Source organism: Nanorana parkeri, unplaced genomic scaffold, assembly GCF_000935625.1.
Source record: "Nanorana parkeri isolate BGI_ZX_2015 unplaced genomic scaffold, ASM93562v1 scaffold2085, whole genome shotgun sequence".
NCBI classification, from domain to species: domain Eukaryota; kingdom Metazoa; phylum Chordata; class Amphibia; order Anura; family Dicroglossidae; genus Nanorana; species Nanorana parkeri.
Window position 1 is genome coordinate 180,036 of NW_017308353.1, and position 12,291 is coordinate 192,326.

Below are 12,291 nucleotides of genomic sequence, written 5' to 3' on the forward strand. Positions count from 1 at the left end.
CCCCCCCCCCTCCCTAGCACAGCCCCTCCTCATCCTAGCATAGCTCCCTTCTAGCACATCGCCTCCCCCTTCTAACAGACCCTCCTCCTCCTAGCACAGCCCCTCCCCTTCTAGCACAGCCCCTTATGAGCACAGTTCCTCACCTCCTAGCATAGCCCCCTCCTCATCCTAGCACAGCCCCCTACCAGCACAGTCCCGCCCCTTCTAGAACTGCACCTCCCCTTCCTAGCACAGTCCCTCCCCCTTCTGGCACAGCCCCCCTAAATACGTTTTGATGCAGATGAACATGGTTGGTGCTAGAAAATCCTGTATCTGAAAACTGCGAGAGCGCGGTGACCTCATCACTGTGACCTCATCATAGACCGAGCATGCGTCCTGCATTAAAGGGGACATTACTGATTATTCATCCTGCGTAGGCGCCCTCACCACCAGCAGACAGACATGGAGTCGGTTCATCTGATGGGTGGACACCGACTTCCATTCCTCCTCCTGTACAGACCTGTCTGTTAGCCGAGTCCCATGTGATCCTGCACACAGGTCTGGGCCCGCCCCCTAAAATGGTTGCATGACGTTTCTCATGGTGGGTTTCCTGATGGTGACAACAGTGGGCCATGTTTGTGTAATGTGTGATGTGATAGCCACTTGTAGTCTTCATGGGAAGCCCATGTGACGGGGTGACAACAAAGAAGGACAAGTGGGAGACAGGGACAGAGCGTTGTCACCCTATAACAGGAAGTGTCTGAACAAGGACAGAGCATTGTCACCCTATAACAGGAAGTGTCTGAACAAGGACAGAACGTTGTCACTAGGGATGCACCGATACCGGTATTTTGGTACCGATAACATTTTTTTCGGTACTCGCCAATACCAAATACCGAGTATCGGAAGTCCCATTCAGGAAGCCAGGCGGCTTGTAATGACTCGCCTCCCGGCTTCCTGATTAACAAGAAAGTCTGTCCCCTCTCACCTCGGCATGTCTATCCAGGAGCGGCCTTCCTCCGGTACCCAGCCGGAGCCGTCTTGCTGGCCAATCATGGAAGCTGGGCAGTGAGTCATTACACTGCGCCCGGCTTCCATGATTGGCCGGGAAGTCGGCTCCATGCTCTCTCATCACAAGTGACGAGGGAGCATGGAGCCGCTTCCCGGCCAATAAGGAAGCCGGGCGCCGTGTAATGACTCACTGCCCAGCTTCCTGAAACAGGAAGTATCGGACTAGGCATCGGAGCATTTGGGCGAGTACTCGGTATCGGTGCATTCCTAGTTGTCACCCTAAAGCAGGAAGTGTCTGAACATGGAAAGAGCTAAGACAATGTTTACATTGCTCCACATGTTTCTTAAAGTTACAGAACATTAAGAAATGTCTAATTCTTGTATATTACAAGTGCTGATTATGAGCGGTCTATGAGGGTGACAACGCTTCCTGAGCTCCATGGAACATGTGACGTAATAAATGATCATTGCACAGATTTGTATCTGGGAGAGGAAAGAGCTGATATGAAATGTTCCACCAGAGGGCGCTCTGATCCCGGTTATCACAATGATATTATTAGCACATGCACTGTACTGGGTCTGAGAAACCAGGCAGGTGATTTTTGTATCTCTCTCTGATCAATGTTTATATACAATGTTACTTTGTATCTCTCTATCTCCCTCTGATCAATGTTTATATACAATGTTACTTTGTATCTCTATCTCCCGCTGATCAATGTTTATAAACAATGTTACTTTGTATCTCTCTATCTCCCTCTGATCAATGTTTATATAAAAAGTTTCTTTTTATCTCTCTATCTCCCTCTGATCAATGTTTATATACAATGTTACTTTGTATCTCTCTATCTCCCTCCGATCAATGTTTATAAACAATGTTACTTTGTATCTCTCTATCTCTCACTGATCAATGTTTGTAAACAATGTTTCGTGGGATTTATGGAGATAAGGTTTCCGGGAACTCAGGTTAGTAAATAAAACCTTTTTAATGGATGGATGTCAATCTGAAGTGGGCGTTTCGAGGCAGGCTTCATTTGCATGCAGACCACCCTAGGTAACAGCCACATGGGATTGTGAGCCCCCATGAATGAAAGAAGAGACTGGGGAGGAAAGCATAGATGATGCTGGATGTCCTCCAGCCGGGAAATGAGGCGGAGCTCTATCTGACTTGCTGCAGCTTCTAATGCACATCGTGAGGAGCTCGCAGTGTGCGGTGAAATCAGAGGAAGAGGAGAGGAGCCGCTACAACTGTACAAGACTGAAAGTCATCTTTAAGCTGAGGCTACTAGCAAGTGGAATTCAGGTTCTCACACAGCTTGCACCTAAATAATCAATTTATTGATTAATTAATGAATCCAAAGCTGCATTAATTTGTGTCTTGTTTTATCTGCTCGGAGTTCAGCTTTAATTATTATTTTAGTTCTGAGTATAATTCAGAAAAATAAAATACACCGGCAGAACCGTTCACCTCTCAGCCGTCTCTTCTGGTTTTTTTTTTCTTTTTGCAAAACAAAGAAGAAAAAAAAACCTGATGGTTTGTGACGAGCAGCCGAAGCTTCGATAACAGGAAAGAGGTGAGTGGAGAGGGGAAGGAGCGCAGCGCGATCAACCGCCGTGCAGATCAGATGATAACAAGACGTTTCAAACCTCAACCAGAACCCATCAGATAACTCCCTCAGCTTCTTCTATTCATTTCTATAGCAATTAGCTTCAGTCCCTGCACCCGAGGAGCTGACAATCTAAAGGTGGCCATACACTTTACAACCCTCGCAAGACCTTAGTCCTGCGAGGGTTGTAAAGTAATTTAAAAAACGTACGATCTGCCCATCTTGGACAGGCAGATCGTACTTGCGATCATGGCAAGCCCGCCCCCCTGAGAGTTAGGGTTAGCAATGCTGAACGGGCAGTGTGCCCGTGCGGCACTGATCTTACGAATACGATCATGCTAAAAACCAGCCGAAAATCGTACGATTCTCGGCTGGTTTTCTAGCGTGCTCCATAGACAAAAGACGTGCGACCGTACAGTAAAACCGGTCTCACGTCTTCAATACACTTTGCGATTATCGTACGATCGCGGGATTTCCTGTCATTATCGTGCAATAATCGCACAGTGTATGGGCACCGTAAGGCCCTCATTATCCCCCCAGCATGTCTTCGGGTAAAAGCTCATACAAGCACGTGGGCAACATGCTGACTCCATGCAGAGGGCTGTCCCTGCAATGAGGCAGCCTGAGGGTCACATGTCACTCCCCTTTCCGGCCAGAGCACCCCAAGTTGCCAAGATGGGCAAGGGCCGTACACATCTCCCAGCTTAGCTCTTAGAACCTGAACTGCTCCAACCGGTGTCCCACCCAGCTCCTGGCAACCAGTGACAGCAGTGGTTGCCAGGAGCTGGGCAGGATGCCGGCCAGAGCTGGGCATGGAGACGATGTAGAGAAAACCAAGGACCCCAATGCTGCAAGGCAGAACCACTAACCACTAGACCGCTGTGTCTATCCAATGCCGGTCAATCTATGAATCCACATTGGTGCCAATAGATGTAGATTTCAGAAAATGAGGATAAGCGAAGTAAAGAGTTCTCATTTTCCTCAAAGTTTGCCAGAAATTGGAAGATTTGGGTAAAATTTGGGCCTTTTTTTGGTGAAAAGCATTCGTCTCAGTAGGATTGGTGATATTAAGTGTTTTTTTGTGGTTTTTGAGGGTTCCTGCATCCGGAAAGTTACAGAATCACCCCCCGACCCCCCATCCTGAACCTCTCCTTGTGCCTTGTTAGCCCTGTGATGTTATTACAAAAAGTTCTTCAAAAATTGCCCTCAAACTTTGCCATGTGGAACACACAGGTACGGGGACTCTCAATGACTGGGACACACAGGTACGGGGACTCTTAATGACTGGGACACACAGGAACGGGGACTCTTAATGACTGGAACACACAGGTACGGGGACTCTTAATGACTGGGACACACAGGAACGGGGACTCTTAATGACTGGAACACACAGGTACGGGGACTCTTAATGACTGGGACACACAGGAACGGGGACTCTTAATGACTGGAACACACAGGTACGGGGACTCTTAATGACTGGGACACACAGGAACGGGGACTCTTAATGACTGGAACACACAGGTACGGGGACTCTTAATGACTGGGACACACAGGAACGGGGACTCTTAATGACTGGAACACACAGGTACGGGGACTCTTAATGACTGGGACACACAGGAACGGGGACTCTTAATGACTGGAACACACAGGTACGGGGACTCTTAATGACTGGGACACACAGGAACGGGGACTCTTAATGACTGGAACACACAGGTACGGGGACTCTTAATGACTGGGACACACAGGAACGGGGACTCTTAATGACTGGAACACACAGGTACGGGGACTCTTAATGACTGGGACACACAGGAACGGGGACTCTTAATGACTGGAACACACAGGTACGGGGACTCTTAATGACTGGGACACACAGGAACGGGGACTCTTAATGACTGGAACACACAGGTACGGGGACTCTTAATGACTGGGACACACAGGAACGGGGACTCTTAATGACTGGAACACACAGGTACGGGGACTCTTAATGACTGGGACACACAGGAACGGGGACTCTTAATGACTGGAACACACAGGTACGGGGACTCTTAATGACTGGGACACACAGGAACGGGGACTCTTAATGACTGGAACACACAGGTACGGGGACTCTTAATGACTGGGACACACAGGAACGGGGACTCTTAATGACTGGAACACACAGGTACGGGGACTCTTAATGACTGGGACACACAGGAACGGGGACTCTTAATGACTGGAACACACAGGTACGGGGACTCTTAATGACTGGGACACACAGGAACGGGGACTCTTAATGACTGGAACACACAGGTACGGGGACTCTTAATGACTGGGACACACAGGAACGGGGACTCTTAATGACTGGAACACACAGGTACGGGGACTCTTAATGACTGGGACACACAGGAACGGGGACTCTTAATGACTGGAACACACAGGTACGGGGACTCTTAATGACTGGGACACACAGGAACGGGGACTCTTAATGACTGGAACACACAGGTACGGGGACTCTTAATGACTGGGACACACAGGAACGGGGACTCTTAATGACTGGAACACACAGGTACGGGGACTCTTAATGACTGGGACACACAGGAACGGGGACTCTTAATGACTGGAACACACAGGTACGGGGACTCTTAATGACTGGGACACACAGGAACGGGGACTCTTAATGACTGGAACACACAGGTACGGGGACTCTTAATGACTGGGACACACAGGAACGGGGACTCTTAATGACTGGAACACACAGGTACGGGGACTCTTAATGACCGGAACACACAGGTACAGGGACTCTTAATGACCGCAACACACAGGTACGGGGACTCTTAATGACAGCGACACACAGGTACGGGGACTCTTAATGACCGGAACACACAGGTACAGGGACTCTTAATGACAGGAACACACAGGTACGGGGACTCTTAATGACCGGAACACACAGGTACGGGGACTCTTAATGACCGGAACACACAGGTACGGGGACTCTTAATGACTGGAACACACAGGTACAGGGACTCTTAATGACTGGAACACACAGGTACGGGGACTCTTAATGACTGGAACACACAGGTACGGGGACTCTTAATGACTGGAACACACAGGTACGTGGACATTTCAGCACCCATTACACAGACATGATCCACTGTTGCCACCATTAGGAAACCCGCCCTGAGAAATGTCATGTGACCAGGGACATCCCTATAATAAGGCAGCTTCAGACGGTTGCCTCAGGCAACATCTCATGGGGGGGGGAGGGGGCAGAGTGTCCCATAAGGTTTCTCTTAGCAACCTGGGATGCTTTGTCCAGAGTTCCACCCAGATCCTGGCAACCAATGATATCAGTGAGCTGGGCAGGACGCGGTATTCCACACTCCCACCCATCACTGGAGTCATGTAAACAGGAAGTGGCTGCCAAGAGGATGCAGGAGATCAGCAGCACTGAGAGAGAGCACAGAGACAGAGGAGGAAACAAGGTGATAACAAGGATTTAATTTAGTAACAATGACACAGAATATAAACCTTCCCCGGGGCGTATACAATGTATATATTTGTAGACTCGTCATTGTCTTCTGCGTTGAATTATTTTTCTTGAGAATGTTACGAATAGAAACAGAAAGTCTAATAACAGGAAATGAGTAAGACGGGTTTTTTTGGTGACAGGAAGAACGAGGCGACAGAAGCAGAACGTTCACCCATCATGTAGATCAGAATGATAAAAGGAAGGTGTTGGTGCTGAGTGACCTGAAGCGGGAAACTATCAGCTCTGAGGATCGGGGACATCACAATGGAGAGGCTCCTGGAGGACGTCTGACCAATCTTCGAGGCTCTTCATCCCCTGAACCCCCTCTTCTACCAGTTCCGGGGGGACAGACGAACCCTTGGAGAACCTCCTGGGCCATGGGACCTTCTCTAGTTCTCCTTCTCATCCTCTCAGCCCTGAGCAGTCCGGTCCAAGGCAGCGGCAATGCGGGTAACTACCGATCCCACGCACCACGTTCTGTGCGTTCCGTCTTCTTGTGGGGGGAGGAATTTGTATTATGAATGTGAAGAGGACGTGAAAGGTTTATTTTTTCCGGTTGAGTCTTTTACTGGGTTGGCCACCAATTCGCGTGGACGGTTTGGGGTTCTTAGTACGATTCTTGAAGCCCATTGGACGGAAATTTTCATTGTTTGACAAAATTGACTTTATTTCGGGTGGTCACGTGACCACACAGCCTTGCTGTAGGCCCCTCTTCTGTACAGCGGGGATGTGTGGTCACGTGACCACCCGAAATAAAGTCAATTTTGTCAAACAATGAAAATTTTCTCAATCCCCCCCCCTAGAGAATGCATTAGGGGGGCTTCTCATGCCCTCTGTCAATCCGTGGAGGGGCATTGTCACAGTAAGAACGCTGATCCAGAGCGGGACGCTGACAAGACGCACAGCGAGGAAGTACGTTCCTCATCTGAGCACGCTGAAGTTTTTATGGTGAGGCTCCTGGTGGGAGTCGCTGTCAATCAAAACAGCTAGGCTGGGCGGGGGTGGGGTGTCGGATGAACTGACCGTGGGAGGTACAGGCATTCCGCGCATCAGAATGGCGGTTTGTATCTCCAAAGAGGGAGCAAGGAGACGCAAAATCAAGGCGCCAGCACGGATCTACTCCAGTGCTTGTCATAGTTGGGATTAAAAAGGATGTAAGGGGTCTGGCCGGATCAGTTCCCCCACTGAGGGGAGGGGGGGGGCATGTCCATGACACCCTGGTCTTACAGGAAGTGGGTTGAATGATGCTGGCCAAGGGCATACTCTGATTGTAAATGAAATTAATGAAATGAATGAAAGCAAGGGGAATGGGCGGGTGGGGACGTTCGTGACCCGCCGACATGAATCTCCTCCCACAAATCCAGGCTAGCTTTTCGGCCAGCCTTCAAACTTATTGTTCCAGGTCCTGGTCTGAGATTTATTTTTGTTATATATTTGTAAAGCTTAAAATAAAAATGTCCCACAATTTTCTATGCAAACCTTATCGAGAGTTGGAGGTCGGGGGGTCAAAACCCTTTAACTCTGACAGCTGAGACAGTACGGAAAATTGAACTGACTGTATGTATTAAATGATATGTATATAACCGATTGACCGCGTGTACGGTCTGGAACCTGCATATGATTGCACGGGGTGGGGCTTCCATTGACCCCCAGGAACACTGGGAGGTTCCCCATGTACTAGAATCCATAGGGAGCCATACAGCCTCAGGGCCCGGATTCAGATGCCCAACAGCCACCACATACAATCCTTTGGTTTTTTTTTAAATCAGTTCCTGAGCTTAAAACCTGACTGGGATGTTGAAGATGAGCAGCAAGTCCCCCAGTGTAGATGATTTACCTTAATGCGCAAAGTTGGCCATGACAAGTGTGAAGGTTTTATAAGTGATGGGCATGTGCACAATACAACCAAACATTGGTGGACACCTGACCATCGCACCTATAAGAGCTGGCTGGACATCCCATTCCAGAGGCATGGCCGTTAATATGGAGTTGCCTTCCCATGGCCACTATTATGGAGTTGCCCTCCATGGCTATTAATATGGATTTGCACCCTCAACCCACCTTCCCATGGTCATTAATATGGAGTTGGTGCTCCATGGCCATTTATATGGAGTTGCCCTCCATGGCCATTTATATGGATTTGCACCCCAGTCTTCCCACGGGCATTAATATGGGGTTGGGCTCCATGGCCATTTATATGGAGTTGCCCCTTTCCCATTAAGATGGAGTTCACCTTGATATTGAATATCTCTCCCAACCATCTTACTGGGGCCCCCAAAGCCTGCTGATTGGCAATGATGAGTCCCCCAACATTGATTGCAGGGAGTGTCCAGCACACCCTGCAGGAACAAGCTCAAGCAGCAACTATCTAGGACCTAATACACTCCTGAAGGACACCCACAAAACATACAGACACGATGGCTAGAGCTTTCTGCTTCCTGCAGAGATACAAAAACAGGCCCAAAAATAAAATACTGCAACCCTATGTATAGAAATGTGAGGCGTCTCCAACTCCATTATTAGCTTTGACTGTCACCTATTGTATACCGCATATCACATGGTGTGTTTGTTGTGTTATGCAGAGGTGGAGTGCGTTATGAATACAGTCAAAGTCCTGACGTGTACCTGGAACCACCCACAACACCCAACCGAGAACTACACATTCTACTACTGGTGAGTTTTCTACCCTCGGAGGTCATCGGGTCCAGATTCAAGTTTAGCAGTCTCAGTATACATCACGTAGAGCGTATCTAAGACCAAAACATGTTCTGTTCAAGTTTTGGATGGCGCGTGGATGGGTTAGACCTCCCGTCAGAGGGTCAGGTCTAGGTATTGCTGTCTGGGTAGATCACCCTTTGTTTGTCCTGGTGGCCATTGTTTTAAAAACAGGAAGTGATTGGAAACCCCAAACTGGAGGAAAAACGGGGACACCTGTTCTAGTTACATAGTATTTGAGGTTGAATAAAGAAATTAGTCCATCAAGTCCAACCTATTAGGATCTCATTCCTAGGAGTACCTGTACCCCTGTATATTACTTGTACCCCTGTATATTACCTGTACCCCTGTATATTACCTGTACCCCTGTATATTACCCGTACCCCTGTATATTACCCGTACCCCTGTATATTACCTGTACCCCTGTATGTTACCTGTACCCCTGTATATTACCTGCACCCCTGTATATTACCCGTACCCCTGCATAGTACCTGTACCCCTGTATATTACCCGTACCCCTGTATAGTACCTGTACTCCTGTATGTTACCTGTACCCCTGTATATTACTTGTACCCCTGTATATTACCTGTACCCCTGTATATTACCTGTACCCCTATATATTACCTGTACCCCTGGATGTTACCTGTACCCCTGTATATTACCTGTACCCCTGTATATTACCTGTACCCCTGTATATTACCTGTACCCCTGTATATTACGGTCCCTTACGAAATCGTCCAAAAGTTTCTTGAACAATTCCACATTCTTTGCTGAAATCACCGCCTGTGGCAGTGAGTTCCGGACCCTAACTGATCTCACAGCCCCTTGTGCTGGAACTTCTTTTCCACCAATTTTAGGTGATGGCCTCTAGGTAATGGTTCTAGAACTCTATAAGTGGGATTTCTGTCATGTGGACAGATTTGGTCTCACTTCCTGTTGTGTCTCTCCCTGGTGCATCATGCAGGTTGCCTGCATCCCATTCCCTCTTTCAGTGTGTGCTGGTGTAGTGGATATGTGGAGCGATTTGGCCAAAATTGATTTCATGTGAATCCAAATTCTGTCTCAATGAGCAGAAAGCTTTCTAAAAAAAATCAGGTGATCACCATTATAGGTGCAGACATGGGTGTGTTGGTAAACAAAGGGTTAGGGTCAGCCTTTAGGGTTAGTGGTTGGGTTTAGACCCCTCGGGTCATGCTCCCAGCTAAAAAAGGGCCATTTCTGTTTGCACAAGAACATATCCAGGATAGGTCAAAGTGCGGGGGTCACTAGTGGCAACAGGACCCAGTGGACCACTGCTGCCTAAAAGCCATGCTAAGACAAAGTCAAAGATCACAGACATCTGGGGGGGCACGAGGAAGAAAGGGACTGGTGGCCAAATGTGAAATGGCTCAGCAAAAACAGGAAGGACTTCAGGCCCGCGGAGCAATGTTTGTTATATGGGCATTTGTCGTGTGTGAGGAACCTTTAAAGGAGAACTACGAGGTCAGGGCTTTTCCCCCATAGTTCTCCTTAGGGTGACGGGAGGACACAAACTAGCGTCCTCCCGTCACCCTAAGCTCAGTATATAGGGAGCTACAGCTCGCGGTATACTGAGACGCCGCAGCCGGAGCGGATCCCGAAAATCATGCCGGGATCCGCCCAGCTGCGTGAGTGACAGCTGGCTCCGCCTATCTAGAGGCAGAGCCAGCTGTACCCGCCCCCTCCCCCGTCCGTTCTGCCAGTCAGCGCTGGCGGATCGGAGCGGGGTGGGGGGAATCCAGCCCCTCCCCCTGTCACGGCAGAGAGCAGTGACAGGATCGAGAGGTGAGCGAACGCCGGTATGTGTTCCCTCACCTCCCGATCTACTGAGCCGACCTGTGACAGTCTCATTGTCACACGTCGCCCCGAACTATGAGGTGAGTGAAAAGCACCCCCCCTCCCCCCCTCATAGTTCTCCTTTATTGGTAACATTGTAATTGGTTTGTGTCGTTCTGCTGCTATGTTGGACTTGGTTTTTGTCCTAAATAAAAATGTAAACAATAGTAAATGATAGCAGCAGTTTAATTTGGCCCCACTGCTCAAAGTCCCGCTTTTCAAGTCACAGCTGAAGTCTCGGCATCAAATATTTATTTTCGGGCGTCATAGAAATAATGATAAATAAATGTCTTATTTTCTATATAATCCCTCAGTCCAACCCCCCCCCTAGTCTGCCGAGGAGGGCCCCTGAGCCCCGTGCCAGAACAGAGACATCTTGGAAGATCCAAATAATGAATGAAAACCTTTAATTTGTGTTTTGGGTTTGCTCTGGTGGCGGCACAAAGGTGAAATTCGTGGTGAAGGAAGAAGGAAGCGTGACCAGGTTCTACTGCTACTAGACATGTGCGATTCGTTTCGTTACGAATCGAAATTCGTACGAATTTTCCTGAAATTCCGAATGGCAGTTTACGAATTATATCCGAAATACGAAATTCCGTTAACGAATTTCGGATTCGAATTTCTCTGAAACGGGAACTAATATTACCCCTGTAAATGAGGTTGAACAACATGACAAGATTTTTTTTTTAATCCGAAATACGGATCCGCTGATGCCGAGAGTCGCATTACACAGGCAGGAAATACGAAATTCCATTGACGGAATTTCGTTCCGTTACGAACATTCGTTATATATTGAAGTTAAAAAGCAAAGTACATTTATATTGGAGTTGATGGTAGTTTTTTTTTATCCGAAATACGAAATTCGGATCCGGAATCCGTTAACGGAATTCGTATTTCGGATAAAAAAACAACTACCCCATCGACTCCAATATTAACAAAGGCATTTTTGCTTTTTAACTTCATCATAACGAATGTTGGTAAAGTTACGAAAATGTGCCGAAACTAACGCAAATCCGTATTTCGTACGAATCCGAATTGAGTTTCGGACACGAATTACGAAATAACGGATATCCCGGAACGAAACGAAACAAATTTTTTGATGGCGCACAAGTCTAACTGCTACAGAAACACCACAAAACTGTGATCACCTTTCTACCTTCTCTGCACCTCGTGTTATTTAGGGCGAGCGCAGCGGAGTCCAAAGCTGTCCCATGTCCTGAATATCTGGTGGTCGATTATACGAACATCGGCTGCAAGGTGTCCATATCGGAGCCCTACGAGACGTTCGGAGTGAAGCTAAACAAAAGCGGCTCGGGGCCCCCAATAGGGAAGAAGTTCAAGAAACATCAAGACTATGGTAAGCCGCATGACGCATGGCACAACGGGAACAAAGACCTGTGCTCATTGGTTGGTGAGGGGTTTGGTTTCTCTTCTTTAAACATTTATAAAAAATACCATAGCTCTCATTTTCGAAGTTGAATAGAACAACCTGAAACTAGAAGTTGATAGTTTGCCCAGATTCTGTCTGCTCCAGTCTTAAGGTGCCCACACACTGCTCGATTCTCGTACGAGAATCGAGCAGTGTGAACGAAGACGTGCGACCGATTCTTCTCTACGGGC

The 12,291-nt window shown here is 48.1% G+C and overlaps 1 protein-coding gene across 1 annotated transcript in view; it reads left to right on the forward strand.

The window, feature by feature from the left end:
* IL2RG (interleukin 2 receptor subunit gamma) overlaps positions 1-12,291 on the forward strand; it is a 28,415-nt gene that overhangs the window by 7,197 nt on the left and 8,927 nt on the right. The window contains exons 3-5 of the mRNA XM_018572612.1: positions 6,243-6,552; positions 8,685-8,775; positions 11,853-12,028. Coding sequence (XP_018428114.1) covers positions 6,243-6,552; positions 8,685-8,775; positions 11,853-12,028 — 577 coding nt within the window. The remainder of the gene's footprint in view (positions 1-6,242; positions 6,553-8,684; positions 8,776-11,852; positions 12,029-12,291) is intronic.